At 42.1% G+C, this 20,155-nt stretch overlaps 1 protein-coding gene across 1 annotated transcript in view; it reads right to left on the bottom strand.

Moving 5' to 3' along the window:
- Nucleotides 1-20,155, bottom strand: part of GNPDA2 (glucosamine-6-phosphate deaminase 2) — a 68,713-nt gene that overhangs the window by 27,517 nt on the left and 21,041 nt on the right. Inside the window, exons 3-5 of the mRNA XM_069201749.1 lie at nucleotides 18,450-18,551; nucleotides 2,609-2,791; nucleotides 1,324-1,508 (exon numbers count right to left, since the gene is read on the bottom strand). Of these exons, the coding sequence (XP_069057850.1) occupies nucleotides 1,324-1,508; nucleotides 2,609-2,791; nucleotides 18,450-18,551 (470 nt within the window). The remainder of the gene's footprint in view (nucleotides 1-1,323; nucleotides 1,509-2,608; nucleotides 2,792-18,449; nucleotides 18,552-20,155) is intronic.

The following is a 20,155-nucleotide window of genomic DNA, read 5'->3' on the forward strand; positions in this document are numbered from 1 at the left end:
CACCTTTCAATCCTTTTTGTTAAGCACTATCGGTTATAAAAAGTGTACGGTTGTAAAGTGTGGCAAACCGCAGACAATACACACACTTGAGACCGTGGCTAAGCGTAGGCGTGGGCAGGGGTTATAAATCAGCCAGGTGGAAGAACGAAAGCTGACAATAGCCCCCAGTATCCTTGCACTAGTAAGAGGAGTTGAACAGAAATGGGCAAAACTACACGTCCCAGAACGCAAAGCGGCAATGACACTGATGCAACTTCTGGACACAAAAGGTTTTACGAACAGGCTTCGAAAACGTGGACGAGTCCGTGAGTAACTGACTTCTTAGACAGCAAACCCCAGCACTCTCCAGGCATCAGCGCACCCCAAAGTAGCCTCCATGACAAACAGTACCTTGATCACATGTTCATTACTGTGTGAATTAGATGTGTTCAACACCTCCCTTTCTTCCTCTGTCATTCTCTTTCCTTCTCTGATGGTGCAGTAGCATTTGTAAAGCTCACACAAATGACATTGAAATGCTAATCCGTCTGCAATGGACCTGCTTATCCTTAGGTCAGCACATCTCAGTCTGTCCTATCTCTCCACTTTCATTCAGCTAAAAATGCTGTGGGTCTCGTAGGCAAATATGGCCTGATTTCCAATCCCTGTTTCCGAACAATCATGAATACAAATCTATAAATACTGGATATAAATGAGGTTATTAATGTGCTTCCACCAACTGTTAAGTGTCACTTAACATGATAAGGGCCCATGAATCAAGCAGTGTAGCAATACTAATGGAGCTTGAAAAAAGAAAAATAGGAGTCGCTAAACTTGAGCTGCAAAGTTTAACCACGGCATTCATTCAAACACACCAAACCAAATATAAGATGTGAAATGCTATCGGTCCATAACAGATATCAAGCCATCTACTATATTTAAATCTTTAAAAGCTGTAATTGCCATGCTCTCGGTATCATACAGAAATGCACTTCCTACTTGCTCTATATGAGGGTATTTTTAATTCCAGAGTATTTTCAATCATAAAGGTTAGTTTGACTATGCATTGCACTTATTATTTTATTTAATTGTAAATCTGCCCTCTGCTCCAGTAGCAGAATCTGAAAAATATGGGGTTTCAGGTCCATCACAAAAGATATTCCGCAACAGTATTGTTCTAAAGAAACGAAAGATAGGTGTAGGTCACTGTGACAAATTCACCACTTTTTTTCAAGTAACTTTGAATAAGATAATGAGGAAAGTAAAAATACAGTTTGCATATTTAAAAGATTAAACATTTAATATTCCATTCTGTGTCTTTAAGTGATATTAAGAATTTCTTACCTCTTTGGCATCCATGACTGTTCCCACCCCAACTGTCAATGCCATGGTTGGTACTTTAGAGAGATCACCATCAAAGTACTTTGCATTTGCCAAAATGGTATCCATTGCCAAAGTCTTTAATCTTGTCCTTGACACTAGGCTTGATCCTGGCTCATTAAAAGCAATGTGGCCATCTGGGCCAATGCCTGGACAAATACAGGAAATAAATTGATTTAAAAAAAAAAAATTGAATGGTTAATTGAACCTAAAGCACAGCTATCCCAACCTTGGACATCAGTAGAACATTTAAATTCTATAAATGATTTGTACCACAATCAAACTAGGTCAAATATTCAATAACAAGACTACCTCAGTTCTAGGAGGCACTTGTCTAGGGCACATCTTGTTCTTAGCAAACAGATTAATCTATCACATCCTAAAGACCAAACTAAAAATAATTAACATTGATTACATGGCATGATAGGTAATTTAGTAGGATTATGGTACAAATTGCTTTCACTCACTGCTACACCAAATTACTGTCACTAAACACTGTGTGTTGCATACTTCCGAAATGGGAAACCAAATATGTTCAAGGTGCTAAAGAAAGAAAAAAAAATAAGACAAACAAAAGCTTGAGAAGGATTCTGTGTTCGAAAAGATGTTGGTTACCTATAGCAACAACTGTCCACTCCTGGCATCACTCTCAATTTCACATGCACCACTCTCAAACTCTCCAATTTTAGTAGACTGTTCGTCATAATTTGTCAAAAGCTAAACTGTTTGTGCACATTTTTTGTCAAAAGATTGGAGGAGCTTTTCATCTCAGCAATATTTGTAGGCCCCGAATATGAGTACTGCACAAATCCCCATTTGCACAGGGGGCGGAATGCCAAGGTGTGCCGAGCTTATCGCATACATTGATTATCAAGCGTGAAAAAACCTGAAGTAAACTTTAACAGGTCAAAACTGCCTGAATTAAACAGGGCAAAATAGTATGACATTTACCATGACGAGCATTTTAATGCACTAGGAACAAAAATCTTCATGCTGTTTCCCAAAAGCCTGGCATAAATGCACTCACTAAAATCCAAACCATGGGGAGTCAGATTTTACCAGGTGCATTAAATCCATATTTTTTGCACTTGCTAATTCGTTAGTTGGCGCTGGTTTGGCAACAATTTGAGTGATGCATTAAGCCTAGTAAATCAGCAATGTTTACAAAAATAATCCAGAATTTACCAGATTATGTGCCTTACCATGGTAACTGTCAGGGAGGGGGTCACGTAACAGACCTTCTTCTTACCTCCAACAAATAGTTCAATTCCGCCAGCTTCTTTGATCAGCTTTTCGAATTCCTCACACTCTGCCTGCAGATCTGGGGCATTCCCATCAAGAATATGAGCATTGTTAGGATCTATGTCGATGTGCTTGAAGAAATTATTCCACATGTAAGAATGGTAGCTCTCAGGATGATCTCTCGGAAGCCCTAAAGACAAATGCAAGAGTAATGGACATCGTGTAAAGTGGGACAACTGCATTTCCTGGTGAGAAATAAATGATTCGGTATTATTTATACACTTGGGAATAAAACATTTAAGAATTAAATAACTCACACAAAATATAATTTAGAGCTTATAAAATATCTAGAATGTAAAGCACGTGTACATTCAATGAAAATCAGAAAGAGCCATGAGGATCCTACTGAAAGGAGAGCAGTTTCTTGGATCGGGGAACTTGATCATCAATAACATGTTATGCAGTTCCTGAGTTACATCTTCCTATCCATCTCAACCACAGCTGAACAGAGATGGAAGCCTACTAGCACCAGAGTAATCTTCGAGTATGTCAAAGATTTTTTATTAAGTACTGGTGTAATGTAATTAAAGCTTTTATGGTAAAGAAAGAAAAATGGGAGTAGAGTACTCCGTATTCTCTGAAATGTATCCATTGTCTTGGCAGGGAGATTAGTTGTGATTACAAATGAATAATCCAGGCAGAAAATTACCATAGGAATACTTGAACATTAATGCCATACGCGACTTCAGTGAATGATTGTGGAATTTGTTAAGACAAGAGAAGCAGTGGTAGAAAACTCTTGAAGGAGAAGGTGATGCTAGAAAGCATTCTTGGTCACGTTTAGTTATGGCCATGAATTAGAAAGTAAAGCAAAATTATGAATGTTAGGATCGCATAATTGAAGTGGGGTCCCCTCTACCGTATATCAGTCAAAATTATTGAGGAAAGGGTTTCCTTAGTTGAGCACAGTTTTCCATTTTAGTACCACTGAGGCCCTCCTTATAGTGGCGGAATTTCACCTGAAGCGATAATTCAGGAAGAAATACCATCACATGTAATTCTGAGGTTCTCCAGGCCTTGAATTATCGTGTCTGCAAACTCCAAACCTGATAATTCTGGGTCGGGACACACCATATCATGTTTAGTGCAGGGCTGTAGGCAGCAGCGGAGCAGCGCAGCCCCGCAAACCTGTGCAGCAGCAAGAGAGGGGAGCTGACATAACTCCTTGCAGGCAGACAGAAGCCAGGCCTGAACCAGTCCATCAACAAACCCCTCAGCAGCCCATTCCCTCTTACTATTTACCCGTCTCTGAGCAGACACAAAATGTCAGTGTTTTCCCCAGAATATGGGAAGAATCAAAGGAAAAACAACTCCGTATCGGTGAGTGTGGTACTTTCCAATGCTGGGGAGAAAGCCATAACCACTAGTCTTAGGTGCACGCATGCCAGCCAAAATCATCCTTCCGTTATCCTAGCATCAAAAACACACACGCTCCTAATGGAGCCTCAAGATGGCAACATTTGTGATGCCCCATTCTATAAATTTGCATGGGTATTAAACTTTGTTGGTAGTTTGAGATTTCACCATTTTGTTTCTAGACATCTGCTGTGTTAGCCAACTGAAGATCATATGCAAACAACCTGCTGGTATATGCTATTCAGATTTAGGGTTGGATGAAGAGGTGCAACTTAGACTAATACACCCTTTGTTCTAAAGGACTATTAATGATAGATGCATGGCTGCATTTAGGCGACTCCCCGGTGGAGGAAAAGATTAAATGGGCTCGATAAATATTATGGAGTCTTCTGTAAGTGAGGGGGCATTGCAAATTGGGGTGGTGAATAATCAATGCAAATTTAGTTGGAGATGCAAAAGTGTATGAAGAACTGATAAGATCACAATGGGGGTAAAGGTGATATGTGTGGAGTTGTGTGTTATGTGAGGTGAAGAAGCTGGGGCTGCAACCAGCTTTGTTAGTGAATTCCTTAACCAGTTAGGCACAGGTAATCAATGCAAGACCACATTTATCATCATGTGTACACACAGAACATTTTTTTGCCAAATATGTACCAGGAATGTAGAGAAAATGTCAAACCTAATATAAAGCATGACATTTTAGAGTACAATATACCACTGCCCTGTGACTGTCAGATGTTAGACTTGTCATCCTTGGTGTGGTCTCCCTTAACTTTTTGCCTCTGTTTCCCAGGTTGTTGATGTGTGCTGGACTCAGACTTTGCTGTTTTTGTTACTCTGGGCACTTTACCACTGCTAACCAGTGTAAAAGTGCAAGTGCTCCTTTACAAAATGTGTATGCAATTGGTTTATCCATGATTGGTATATTTGACTTACTAGTAAGTCCCTAGTAAAGTGCACTAGAGGTGCCAGGGCCTGTAAATCAAATGCTACTAGTGGGCCTGCAGCACTGGTTGTGCCACCCACATAAGTAGCTCTGTAATCTTGTCTCAGACCTGCCATTACAGTGTCTATGTGTGCAGTTTTAACTGTAAATTCGACTTGGCAAGTGTAGCCACTTGCCAGGCCTAAACCTTCCATTTTCATACATGTAAGATATCCCTACGATAGGCCCTAGGTAGCCCCAAGGGCAGGGTGCAGTGTATGGTTAAGGTAAGACATATACTAATGTGTTTTAAATGTCCTGACAGTGAAATACTGCTAAATTTGTTTTTCACTGTTACAATGCCTGTCCCTGTCACAGGTTAACATGGGGCCTACCTTTAATTCTGATTAAAGTGTAGATTCCCTTCGGGAGCGGATGGACATGTGGAGTTTGGGGTCTCTGAGCTCTCAGTTTAAAAATACATCTTTTAGTAAAGTTGATTTTGAGATCGTGTGTTTGGAAAATGCCACTTTTAGCATTTTCTTGCCTATACCATTTCTGTGACTCTGCCTGTTTGTGGATTCCCTGACTGGGTCAGTTTGACAGTTGGGCTGGTTGCACCTCACACTAGACAGTGACACAAAGGGAGCTGGAGTGTAGTCTGCATTTTCTGATGAGCCATCTGTGCTCGGAGGTGTGGTACTGAAAATTCTGGACCCGTGTTATAAACATCGTCGTATCACAACGATTTTGGTATCAGCAGACCGAGAATGATTAGAATAGTATGCACAAGCATTGTATTCATATTCAGGTGACGAAATCACCCGAATATCAGAGTTTCCGTCCTGAAACTCTGAGGTTCCATTTAAACGACAGCCATTTTGTGATTGCCCTCACATAGGCCAATGACTAATGCTGAAAACGAGTCTGAAGGACACGTACATCTTTGCTGACTCCTCTGTGACCTGAGCAAGCTGACTCCACTGCCTGAAGCCAAACCTGTTCGGCCAGTTTTATTCCCAGTGGCCGAATGAGATTAGTATCAAGGCACAACACATCATAAAACCTTTAATCACACACAAACCATGCCTAATCTTACACACACCTGTCCCTGTTTCTTTCTTTATGACTTGCTTTACAAGGAGGAGGTGCCTGTTTATATTGGGGGTCCGTCGATATCTGATGAAAGTACTGAGCCTTGCCGGGTAATTGATTGAGGGCTGGACAAACTGAAATATGGCTTGTCATCATAACCCTGCTATTTCTTTGTAGTGAAAATATGTGAATGGTCAACTGTAAAATAAGGAATGTTTGCCTAAAGCATAATATTTTGCATAAAAGAGAAGGTTAGCTTTGCAAGGAGAGCAGTCTCCTGAGAATATACACCGTGTTGTACTTCTAGGATACCGGTTACTGGCTGCAGCCAATAAACAAGATCTTTGACTTCACCGAGAAGACTCTGTGTTTCTGTAGTCTGAAACAGGAAGGACTCGAAGTCTTAGGGTGTGTTCCCTGGCACCACTGGGTTCTGAAAAACCCAGTACTTCAGAGGGGAGGGAGGAGTAGTCACTTACACCTGAAAGGGCTGTGCCTGCCCTCACACAATGCAGTCTCCAACCCCCTGGCGTGTGTATGGAGCCTGGCCTGGGCAAGGAAGGATCTTGTGAACAACAGAGGCTTTCCTTTGAAGTAGGCCTACTTCAAAGGCAGAAAGGGGTATAAGTATTGGACCCAAAACCCATGAAAATGAGATCATTTCTAGATTCAAGTGGATCCTCTGCCAAGGAGAAGAGCTGAAGAGCTGAGGAGAAGTATTGCCCCTGCCTGTGACTGTGCTTTGTTGGGCTATCCTGCAGTTGCTACTTCTGCCTGTGAAAGGGGACAAAGACTGGACTTTGTTGTGCATTTCTACTTCTGAAGAATTTCCAAGGGCTTGAGCTGAGCTTGCTTCCAGTTTTGAAGTCTCAGTGCCATCAAAGACTTCCTTTGTTAACATCTGAATTCTCTGCTGAGACTCCTACCCTGCCATATGGTGTCCTATCCCGTCCCTGGGCACTTGGCAGACAAAAGCTGAAAATCCACGCACAGAACGCCGTGTGGGAAAATTTACGATGCACCATCATGGCTGATAAACGACACACCACAAACGCATCGCCCCTGGGCGTCAAAGTCAACCCAACTCTGCACGGCTCCGTGGTGCCCCGTCCGGAAATCGAAGCATTGCTCTCTTGCGAGGGAGATGAAACGTTGCATCGTCGGCCTGACCGGAGAAGAAACAACGCATGGCCTCCCTTGCGAGGAGGGAATCGATGCATCTCTGGCTTTTCCAATGCACGCTCGCCAGTGCGGCTCTATTTTTTACGCTAACCATGTACTTTCTGCAAAATCAACGATTGTGTTGGTACAAATACTTTAAACAGTGCCTCTAAGTTAAGCCTACCTGCTCGCGCCAAGCTATCAAGGGTGGTGAGTTGGGGTTAACCAGGTGTGTTTCTCCTTTGCCCTGACTAGAGTGAGGGTCCTTGCTTGGATATGGAATAACGTGACTGCCACTGTTAAAAAAGGTACCCAAATGGTTTGGAGGTAAATACATAGTCAATGGTAGTCCCCTTGCCCCACCCTAGAAACGTGGGCCGGCTAAGGGCAGAAATTCCTACTAATTGCATTAGATTACAAAGGTCAGCCTTCAGCCTGTTCCAGAGCTTTGTGCAACTGCTTTCCTCTAGAAACGGGTGCTTCAAACCTCAGGGCAACATCCCCCAATGCAAAGGGATCTAAGGTAGTGGGGTCAGGTGTTTAGCGTTAAAATCACCAACTAGAACAACATTAAAAGAGCCCAACATTGAGTCAGCACTGCTCTCCACGATTGACAACACTTGGAATAAAGTCTCAATCTGACATCTCAGGTCGCATACCGGGTTGTAGAAGTTAACCAAGAAAACAATCTGGGGAGAAAACTGCTCACTGTATCTGGATCGTAATATATATCTAAAAGAGACATGTATAGCTCTTGCATGTATAAAGACTCAGAAGATAGCTAAGCCCCGCCCAGCCAGAGCTTTGTAACCAGAAGAAGATGTCAGAATAAAGACTTATAGCCATCAAGAGTAAACAGTTTCTGGACCTATGTTTCCTGAAGTAAAATAACATCAAACTGGTAAATGAATGCCAACCATTCAGGATCAAAAGTCTTATCAGTGAGGCAGCACAATTCCAGGAAAGAAATCTAAATGTCATACCCTTTTGTGCTGTGGATCATATTCATGCAGGACTGTCTGGCTTATTACCCCCCAGCACTATCTCCACTGGCAACAGGACTAGACAGTCAGTCATTACTATCCAGGTCGGTCAAATGGAGAAACCTTTTCCCTGTCTGGATAGAAGAACCCCCTAAACTTGATTGAAGGGAAGTTGGCCCCAGATTAGGTCGTAGCAATAAAAAGCCCAGCAGTCACCTTCTGTTGGCTTAACCATGGGGCCCACCCAATCCACTCTACTTACTAATAATATATATTCTGCTCCTGGATACTGAAATTGACAATTTGAATCAAACAATGGCAGACTTAATTCTGAAGGTTAACAGTGGTCTTCTCCCTAGATGTCCTGAGATGGGGCACCCCCACAAAACTACCACATAAGGAGAGCAATCAGGTGCCAAATTCAAATGCTGCAATTTTTTGGTCAACAGATGGCAAACTTCCTCACCCACATCCTGAGGGACCCCACTCTCAGCCTGTTTGGTCTGTGCCTTTAGGTCCCACCTTGCCCTAATCTGGTAAGGCCTGGCCGGTGCAGGCGGACACGGTATGCAGGGAGGGATGGCGCATACATTACCTGAGTTCAAAACACCTACTCCCATCGCATGGAGCCCACTCAAATCCCCCTGGGGGCTTGGGTCTCCGAATGGGCCGTACTAACCGAGGTGGAATTATTAGCAAAAGTGCCTTTGGTAGCAGATTTAGCCAGCACAAGGACACTCAGTTCCAATCTATGCATCCTCTCTATCAAGGGGGGGGGGGGTTACACATTTCGTAATCACTGACTTAATTTTATCTAACATACAATCCCAGTCCACTGGGGTCATTTCCTGGATGACCTGGGGATCCCTTTCATCCACTCTACTGCCCAGAAGATCACGATTTACTGCACACTTCGTTTGTCGCTTCCTCCTGGTCGCAGGTGCATTGTCACTACTTTTTTAAAGATCCTGTGCTACGGGGTCTGCAAAAGGTTCACCCACTGCTACCACCGAGCTTGAGGAAGAGGATAAGCCTATAGAGTCTGTGTGGGCAACTGTATCTTGTAGGCATTGGGCATTTTGTATGGTTTGTAAAGTTTGTGGATTTTGCTGCGGTAGCAGGTCATAACTTGGCCCTTCCCCTGGATCCATAGACAGTGGTCGCTCTGCACATCAAATTTATTTAGCTATCACCCTCATGGTCCGAGTTAGAAAAGAGTCATGCGTGGATCCTTTGGGGTCTTTTTGGGTGTACCCTTGTTTTCCTGTAATTTGCATTTGCCCATACTTCCTAAAGTCCCAGAAGAAATTAGCACACAAAAAAGGAGGCAGACTCACCTCCAGAAGCTCGGCTGGGGCAGGCGAAAGGGATGGGGCACAGTCCAGTCTCCTCCAGTCGATAACGGGCCCGCTCCGCCCCACGGGTAACAGACAGCACATCAAAGCGTAAAGAAAGCTGGGCAGCCCTCTCCTTCACCTCTGCTGAAGCTGGGCCTGCTGGGGGATAAAGTCCCAACCCCGCAGAGTCTCACTGGTGCATCCCACACCGTGGATAACAGACAGCGCTTAAGAGCGCAAAGACAGTTGGGCACCCCCCTCCTCCACCTGTGCTGAAACTGGGCCTGTCGGGGGATGAAGTCCCACCCCAGCAGAGTCTCACTGGTGCCTCGAGTGCCGCCGGTAAAAGTCAGCACTTCAGAGCGTAAAGACAACTGCGCAGCCCCCTTCTCTACCTGTGCTGAAGTCGGGCCTGCTGGGGGATAAAGTCCCACCCCAGAAGAGCTCCATTGGCATGTCCCACACCGGGGATAACCGACAGTGCTTACGAGCACAAAGACAGTTGGGCAGCCCCCTCCTCCACCTGTGCGAAGCTTGGCCTGCTAGTGGATGAAGACCCACCACAGCAAAATCTCACTGGCGCGTCATGTGCTGCAGATAACAGGCAGGAATTAAGAGCACAAACACAGCTGGGCAGTCCCCTCCTACACCTGTGCTTAAGCTGGGCCTGCTTTTGGATGATGTCTCACCCTAGCAGAGTATCATTGGTGCGTCCTAAATCCTAAATCTACTACCAGAAATAGAAAATATACACACTACTCTTCTAAACACACACAATGCTGAAAATTCCTACACCACATACACAAATATTTTATAATACATTCCCTCTTCATCTTCACTACAACTTAGAACACAATGCCAAATAAATATTAAGCTCATTCCCTGGTACTGAAGGGAAACACTAAACATCTTTAAAGTTGTCTTTATTTTGCCTCTGAAGAGTTTGTCTGTCAAAGTTGTTCCAGTAGTTCAGGCATCCCGTAGATAATGGTATTTGCCCACCTCCCCTTCACCGGAGGTTATATTTGGTGGGGTTATACTGAACCCCTTTTAATTCAGACATGCATGATTATAGTTGTAATATTTAACTTTATAACAGCTGGGGAGAGCGATATGTCTAGGTTTGAAGGTGCCCCAAACAAACTGCTTGTCTCACACAATAAGTCTAGATCAAGCATGTTCCTAGCTGGGTTTGTATGTATGGTTAGTAGCTAGATGAATCACAAAACATTAACCTATATGGTATGGTATCAAACAATAGGTTTTAGTCACTCACTAACAGAAATGTTTGGTGTATTGCAGTTTTAGTTTGAGAATTATTTTAGGGAAGGCTGAGCTATATTCTGGGTCTCAATATACTATTACTGTGATAAAGGATGTATTATTTACATTGACTGTGAATCTGGTGGCCATGTAATTATTCATATAAAGTGCTTCTAATGCACATTATGTTGGATCCTGTCAAGCCACATTGCGCTGTTGTATTCTTTCTATTTATGCAGATATTTGGGTCCATGGAACATTTCGAGAACCAGGCTGTTACAAAGGGCAAGATAGATGTACATGGAATCTATAAACTCCAGTATGGGAGCTGCAAATGTTTCTTCTCTGGATGGAGACCAATTTAAGAAGCGAATGGTGTACCATTCCAACTGTTGAACTCGTCTGTAATCAAACACTCTTACGTAATTATTTTGTATCTCTTTCAAGTTGAAGTGCAGGGTCTACAACAGGCTTCCAGGTTATTGATCTCATTGTTCTAAACCTGTGGTATTTAATTTACGGCCAGGGGGCTGGATCGATGCCAAATGTTCAATACAACTACTAACAATGCAAGTGAGTTATTGGATGCATAATATGCACATTATTCTAAAGGGGTGGATTATCTGATATTCTGGCATGAATCTGGCCATCTAGGACCTTGTTTTGTTTAGTAGTGTGTTAATGTCAGCATAACTGAGGTTGAAAACCAATTTATCACGAAGGCACTTTATTCACTGATTGCACAGACTGCTGCTATAATGTTTCTCTTCCCACATTGCTCTCTAGTGTCCTCGTTTGTAATTTTCACTTTGCTGCGTCCCGGATCCGTCACAGCTTGTGTCGACTGAACGGAGGGAAACAGTCCACACAGTTTGCAGCTTGGTTAGATTTTACAGGGCAGTCGGCAGTCAGTCTTCCATAGCCTTCCCTTCGGTCCCTAGAGCTGAGGCCTACTTAAGAGAAGACCTGGCGCCAGTGCGCGCAGTGGGCACACAGCCGGCGCGCCAAAGGTAAGCCAAGCTGCGTCTGTCCGTGCCCAAAAGCCACCAGAAATGCTGCCCCTTTTTTCTCAAAATGGTAATACTTTGCCTATATTATCATATACTATCGTATCTCTTAAAGGTTTAGAGAAAATGTGATTCTTTCTAGAACTCCCAGCACATTGTGTACTTCGTTCCTGTTGTTAGAACATAAGGACCCCAATGTCTGTAGAACCGGAAATTTTACATGTTCACTCTCTACTCTCCAGGAAAGATCTGAGCTTCCTAGTAATAAAAATACCGGTCAGTCAGAGTACAATATAGGCAGCCCTCCCCAGGTTGTAGAAACAGCATCACTGACATCTCAAAATCTGGCAAACACCCACCTACATGGTATTTACTGCAGTGGCGGTTCTATCCCCAGACATGACTTGGAACTTTGGGACATTCTGACCTCTGTAAAAGCAGTTATCTTTTTTATATCCGAACATGGCTCCATCCATCAGCACATCCATCTATATTGATTGCTTTCCCCCAGAATATAGTCTAAGATATGGAGTCCAAACAAAAAGCCACCAGAAATGCTGCCCCTTTTTTCTCAAAATAGTAATACTTTGCCTATATTATCATATACTATCGTATCTCTTAAAGGTTTAGAGAAAATGTGATTCTTTCTAGAACTCCCAGCACATTGTGTACTTCGTTCCTGTTGTTAGAACATAAGGACCCCAATATCTGTAGAACCTGAAATTTTACATGTTCACTCTCTACTCTCCAGGAAAGAACTGAGCTTCCTAGTAATAAAAATACCTGTCAGTCAGAGTACAATATAGGCAGCCCTCCCCAGGTTGTAGAAACAGCATCACCGACATCTCAAAATCTGGCAAACACCCACCTACATGGTATTTACTGCAGTGGCGGTTCTATCCCCAGACATGAGTTGGAACTTTGGGACATTCTGACCTCTGTAAAAGCAGATCTCTTTTTTATATCAGAACATGGCTCCATCCATCAGCACATCCATCTATATTGATTGCTTTCCCCCAGAATATAGTCTAAGATATGGAGTCCAAACAAGTGGTCTCTATTGGACTAGCTTTTAACACATTGGGGAGAGCTGTGTATTTTCAAAATGGATAACCTATCAAAGGTAATCTGCAAGGGTGCCTAGCATACCACCCTCCAGGTCCCAAAAAGGATTTCAGTAATAAACCAATTGCACATTTGTCACCACATATTTTGGCTTCAGATAAATTCATGCTAATACGGGAATTTAACTATCATGCAGAGCTGGTCTCTGACCCGGATAATTCCTTAGGCCTCTATCAAAAAGTATCAGACCCAACAAATATAGCTGGGCATACACTAGATCTCATATTCACAAATTCTTCCAACTTAAAAGTTGAATGCCCCACTCCTCAGATGTGGACAGACCATTTTTCTATCAATTTCATCTCTGTGTGGGAGTATCTTTGGACCTTGGTACGGTAGTACCTAGAAAAGCCAGACCATGGAGAAAGAGGTTACTTCAGTCCTTCGCTCCACATTTTAGCTCTACCTCTCCATCTGCTTATGTGGATATTAATCTTGCCCAGAAGGATTTTGAGGTTGCATTTAGCCAGGCATTGGACGTTACTGTTCCTGAAAAACGTAGCCACCCCAAAACTCAGAAAGCCATGTCCCCCTGGCTTTCAGAATCCCTAAGGGAAGAAGAAGCTGTCTGCAGGAAGGCGGAACAAAAGTGGTTTATCACTAAAACCAAAGCAGCCATAGGTACTTATCAAAGAAACATCAAAATAACTAGGAAATCCCATATAGTGGATAGAATTAACAACGCCTGAAACTCCACAAAGAAATTATTTCAATTTTCAAACAAGTTTACCAAGCCTTCATCATGTCCTTTATCTATCCCAGCATCTCAGTCTCTTTATGATGAGCTTGACAATCATTTAAAGAAAAAAACCTCAAAACTTTACAACACTTTGTCCAATGGTCACACAAGACAAACACTGGTCTCTCCAGCCTCTTTATCGTCTAATCATCCCATTCTTCTGGAATCTTTTGATGCAGATTAAATCAGGCTCTCCTGAGGAACCTGCTCCTCTGTACATTATGGTGACTAGCTCCAGCACTTCTTCCCACCATCACGGACCTGTTTAATCACTCCCTGAATAATGAAACAATTTCTACAACATGGAAAACAGTGCATGTGAAGCCCATTTTAAGGAAACCCACAGCAGATCCTTTAGCCCTTACTAATTACAGACAAATATCACTTCTTCCTTTTGTCGGGAAAATTTTGAAGACTGCAGCTAATAAACAGTTAATGTCATTATTGGAAAACCACTCTGTTAGATCCTTCCCAGTCTGGTTTCAGGATGTCCCATAGTACAGAAACTGCACTGATGAACGTCTTGGATGCCATTAGACTCTGGATGAAGGCCACCCAGCCATGCTAGTACTACAAGATTTATCAGCGGCATCTGAGACCATCTTTTACACCATTCTAGCCTAAAGACTGGAGTAGATTGGTGTCAGCAAAAAAGCACTGGGATGGCTAAAAAACGTAAGAGACTGGACCCATTTGGTGCTTCTAGATCATTTTAATTCTCGAATTATGACTCTGGACAGGGGGTACTGCCGGCTCATCTTTGAGCCCCACTCTTAATGATATGTATGTGACCTACCCAGCTCAAGCAATAAGAGCTAGTGGGTTCGAAGTCATCTCAAACGAGGACGACATGCAACTTATATTACAATGGGGAAAAATCCAGAATCCATGAAGATCAGTTTCAGGAATTACATGGAAAAATAGCCCTATGGATGTCATCCAATTGCCTTCAACTTAATACAGGAAAGACTGAAATCTTGCTATGGAAAAGGTTCTTCCTTTTGGTCTGATGACTGATGGCTGCCAGAATTGGGCCCAGCCCCCACCCCAAAAAAGTAGTACGAAATCTGAGCATACTGATAGATGATGCTTTCTCTATGAAAGAACAAGTAAATTTCATTTTTTTGTCAAGTTCAGGAATTATGCGTCTGCTCAGAATAGCCTTTCAATGGCTGCCGTTCCACGCCAGTAAATCCATCACTTAGGCACTTATTATAAGTCGCCTAGACTATTGAAACGCCCGCATGATTTCAGAAAATTAAGCTTCTTTAGCCAAGCTTCAAGTGGTACACAATACCGCTGCCCACCTGATTTGCAATTTGCCATTCTGCTCTCCATCAGGGCCCACACTGAAACTCTTGCACTGGCTTCTGATAAAAAAACGCTCCCTATGTGAACTTCTTTGCCTTGTACACAAGCCCCTTTTCAGAAATGGTCTGCTTTATCTACAGTAGAAGTAACAGTTTTATGCAACCACGCACAATCTTAGATACAGTGGACATTATTTAATTAATCTCAGTCGATTTTGTATTGCCAGATAAGGGGTAGATCTTTTTCTTATCTGGCTCCCAATCAATGGAACAAGCTACCTTTGCACATACGATCCTGCTCGGATTTTGATTGCCTCAAGGAGTTTCTTAAAACCTGTTTCTTTTAATTCCTTCTGGTAATGCTTTCCTGATATAGAATGCTTAGCGCCGAAAGACCCTCTGGGTGGGCATTTCGTTTGTGCTGTACAAATATAATTAACATTAACATCTGTTGCACACCTTTGTTCTAGGCAGTCCCTCAGAGATGCTAGTGCAATGTATGCACAGTTAACAGAAATTCAATGGATTTCCATAGCCCTAACAAGTAGTACTAAACTTAACAAGGACCATCTACTGAAAACTGCAAGCCCCAAAAAATCTACACCTTACAGCCTGACTGATGGTGCATTAAACTGATCCGGAAAATTTGTTGACAAATTTAGAACACTATTCCACAAGACAAAGACCAATTTGTTCCTTCATGGGTCTTGTGGAATAATATTCTAAATGTGTCAACAAATTTGCTGAGACGACTGAATTTTTTCGAGGTTGTTTGTTGGAAAGTTGTAATTTTGATTGGCAAAAAGAACAGCATGACACCTTTGATGGTGTCAGTAAAGAAATATGCAATGCTGGTATCTTGGGGCCTTTCGACACTACATTGAATACAATCTTAACTGTGGCTGCCACTGGGATTGGAGCTATTATGTCTCAAGTGCACAATGGAGAAGAAAAATCTGTAGCTTTACTTCCCAACCCTTAGCAGAAAACTGAACAACATTATTCTGTGATAGGACAGGAGGCGTTAGCAGCAGCCTGAACTGTGGAATTCTTCCGTACATATCTGTGGGGTTTGGGATTTGTACTTTGTACTGATCACAAGCCTTTGGTCACGGTATTGACGCCAGGAGGAGCAGGAAAAGGTTCAGCTGAGCTAGTGAGATTAGCAGAAAGACTACAAGAACACAGGCAGGTACAAGGTGGAGTATATTCCTGGTTAGAAGAATACACAAGCAAACTGTTTGTTGCAAAATGAATACGGGCAGAGTGTGGGTTCACCAAGGCCTGGTATACAGTGGGACGAGCCAAGGGGGTCATGCGACATGGGGGAGGTGTGCATGCAGCATAAAATGGAGGATCCTGAAGTGGAACAGGAAGTGGAGTTGGCAGATGCGTGATTGAATGATGGGGAAATGGAAATGCTGGTGTACACTGTTATTATATGTTGGATTTAAATATTGTTCATAGTGTCTGGTTGCTATTTAAAGCAAATGACGACATTACCTACTATGGAATGCTCCTTGTTGGGGGATGGACCTTATCTGAAGCTGTAAGTTAAGCTGATGTTGTTGAAATCACTAAAAGAAAAAAAAATACTCTGGAGTATATGAGCAAAAGGCAGGTTTTGATTCCGCAACCTTAGGTGGGACTAGTTGAATGATGTCAGCAGAATTGCTGGTAAAGCCTGTTAATAGCCAGAGACAATGGTTGCACCTTCTTCCCCTCATGAAAGCTGGCAGATGTGACAAGGCGAGGGTGACTCATCCTATAGCCACTGTGTTGCTTAACTTATGAATATCATGGGGATACAACCAATGTCTCCTTGACAGATCATGACAGAACACTAACTGGAGGAAAAACGAATGATATATAAACAACAAAGTTACATTACTGACTGCAGAGGTGACCATGATGGATAAAAGGAACCAAATGTGTCACTTCCTATTTCTCCATGAAAAGTTTGGGAATCATCCAAGTAGGATTTTACAGACATGAGTTGAAAAATAAATTTAGAGAAGCTGTGTTAAAGGGAACTCCCTAATGTGTTTCTCGCCCTTAGAGGTGGAAAAGAGTGTGTGTCAAGACTGTCTTCCAGGGAGTGGTGTGCATTTGAGGGGGACAAACATATGAGTATGCTTTCTAAACAAAGCCAAGGGCAAGATGACTGCTGCAATCTGCAGATAACGGCTAGAGTCAGATCCAAGTTTTCTGCGCTTTCTAACAATGCAGCGTGTGCAAATGTATAAAGCATTAAAAAGAGCTTTAGTTTACCAGCTTATTGAGCAATTTTCAGTGGCTGTTTTCATTAGTATTACATGGCAATAGGAGAGTGATGGAATTAAAATAGTACCTAACCTTCCACGGGGTCTTAAATTGTCATCTGATGTATTCATATCTTCATGATAGAAAATATACAAAAAATTAACAGTTCTTGCACTTTTTTCACCTTGGCTGGTCATTTTCCCCGCTGGAAGGCATGGTAGAGTTTGTGGGAAAAGCCAAACGGGTGTTGAACGAACGACGAAGGTGGAGAAAAGGAGCTAGGGAAAATGGGTAGCATATTAGGTCAATTTCCTCGAATTGTCGGGGTGCCCCCCAGAAAGAGTGAATTGGACAGAGATCACCTGACTATGGCCAAGTGGAGCATTTAGTATGCCCTTGGGGAACATAGACAAACATGCTGAAAACAGTGCTGCATTAGTTAAGGGAAAACAGAATGGCGGTGTGCCACTTTGTAAATGCCTTCAGTAACATCTTAGTCTGGTAATAGCTGGGAGTAGATGTCAAAGTGAGGGAAGTGGGGGCTCTCCAAATAACACTCACGTCTGATTAAGCATCAAACTGGACGCTTATGTGGAGACTGTGCTGCTAACAGCACAATGGCAATCATGCAAAACAATAATTAGTATTTATTAAAAGGATAACCTAATGCTTTAACTGTTAAATATGTTTAAAGTTGTCAAGTGCTCCCATTTCCTCCGAAACACTTTTAGCCAGTCCTGGTATTTTAACCAACAGTGCAATGCATTGCCTTTTGGAGTTTTTAGTTTCCCATATTACCCTTTAAGGGTGTGCTCAAAGATTTTAGGTTTAATTGCCAGGACTGGCTAGAAGTGTAGCACATGACATGGAGCAGCCGCTTTGCGATCCGGGTATGTATGCGGTAAAATAAACAAGCAAGGTTATACATTATTTTTTGTAAAACAAATTCTATGACGCCTTTAAATAATTTTGATCTCCTCTGCATACATTATTTTTCTCAAAAATCACATTTGGCATTTATTGTAAGAAAAAGAACCCTGCTATAAACAATTCTTTAAATAAGCCCTTATATGCCCATTGATTTCATTTGAAATATGTGGCTTACTTGTTATGTTTCAACCTGCAAACGTTTATCATGAGAAACACTACTCCAAATCAGTCTTGCCTATTTTTGTTAGAGGGTGTGCGCTCTGGAAATAAGTGAAATGATAACAAAACAACCTACCCACATATTCATCCATGTTGAAAGTCTTTACATATTTGAAGGAAAGGTCTCCCCTCTTATGATATTCTATAAGCTTCCTGTAGCTCCCCATTGGTGTGCTTCCTGTAAAGAGAAGACAGGCAGACAAAGCATAATGCACAATCTACTCAATAAATGTGCATTGTCTATGAAATGCTAAAGCAGAAGTAAAGTTGTATTTGCATGAGACATCAGCTATGTGCAAAACAACCTGATATCAGAGTATGATAAATTAACACAATCATCATTACTTTCGTCTTTCAGCAGTAGGAGTGTTCACCCGAAAATGAGGGGGGAGGGTAAAAACACTAAATAATAAACAATATGTGGTTATAGGGCATTCATTCCTATGCATTTACTTTGTAAAATACACCTCAGGTTTATTTTTCTTCGGATTGTATTTAGTTGGGATTCCTTTTTTGTTTTGGTTATTACGAAGTTGATGCTTAGTGCTGCTGACTAAGGTGTTGGTATGATCATAAAGGTTGTATCAAGAGTGAAACCTGGGGATCTCAGACTTCGTCAATAATGGAAAAGTACAGTCTAAGATTCTGGTTAAAGCATACCATTTTTTAACTGGAGTGGCATCTGATTTAGATAAAATAACAAAGAGCTCAAGCTCAGTTTTATTGGCATTACATTAATGTGATGCACAGTCTTCTAGGATTTGATGTCAACGAGGATTGAAACATCTTGAGTAAATGAGACCTTAAGGCAGAGCTGAGTGTCATCAGCAATACTGGTAATACAAGAGGTGTAATTCTCTGATAAGACCACCAAGCCGTTCACATAGAGATTAAAAAGTGCAGGAGCAAAAACAGACCCCTGCTTAGGGTGAGGGAGAAGTGAGGTACAGGAGCAGAATTAGAGTAAGCATTGCCAAACAGAATCACATGAGATAGGTTCAAGAGATAAGATGTGAACGAATTTAGAACTTTATGTTCCAAGCCCATATGTTCCTTAAATGTGTGAAGAAGGATGTCATGTGTGTCAAAGGCAGTTTAAAGTTCAAGTAACACCAGCAGGTAAGAGTCACCTTCATCTAGGATGCATATAGTATCATCAATGATTTGAAGGATGGTTGTTTCAGTACTGCAGCTAGCTCTGAAACAGGACTGAAAGGAGGAGACTGTGTTTGCAAACTGTTTCAGTTGGATATTGACACAATTTTCTAGTAATTCACCTAAGAAAGGTCGCCTGTGATAGCACAGAAACTGTTGATGTCACAGAGGTAACTGGTCAGCAGATTTATTTTTCTTCAGAGGGATTGTAAACAGACCTAACTTTAAACTACACGGGAGCACTGATTTCTGGCCAAGTTAGATAGTAGCAGGACTGAGACATGAGTAGATGATTAAGCTTTGGAGATTGTACAACTAAGTTCGCTATTCAATCCTTTTAAAACTACACAAGCTGTTTGGAGCTTTTCTGTACGTGACTAGAGGGGGCTGGGTGCTGGGAAGGGACAGAAGAGATGCTTCAATGGCTTTGAATTTAGCATCAAAGACATAACTACATTCTTCACCTCTTGCCTGGGTCTGTCAGACTAACAGAAGCCAAAGGGATGGTGGACATATTTGAAAACCTCAAACAGTTATTTACTTTTACTTTTGGCATAGAAAATGTGGGATCTAACATATAATGAGACACAGATAAGCTTTTGCAGAATCCTCTGATTCTAGCTTACC

Source organism: Pleurodeles waltl, chromosome 1_2 (assembly GCF_031143425.1).
Source record: "Pleurodeles waltl isolate 20211129_DDA chromosome 1_2, aPleWal1.hap1.20221129, whole genome shotgun sequence".
NCBI classification, from domain to species: domain Eukaryota; kingdom Metazoa; phylum Chordata; class Amphibia; order Caudata; family Salamandridae; genus Pleurodeles; species Pleurodeles waltl.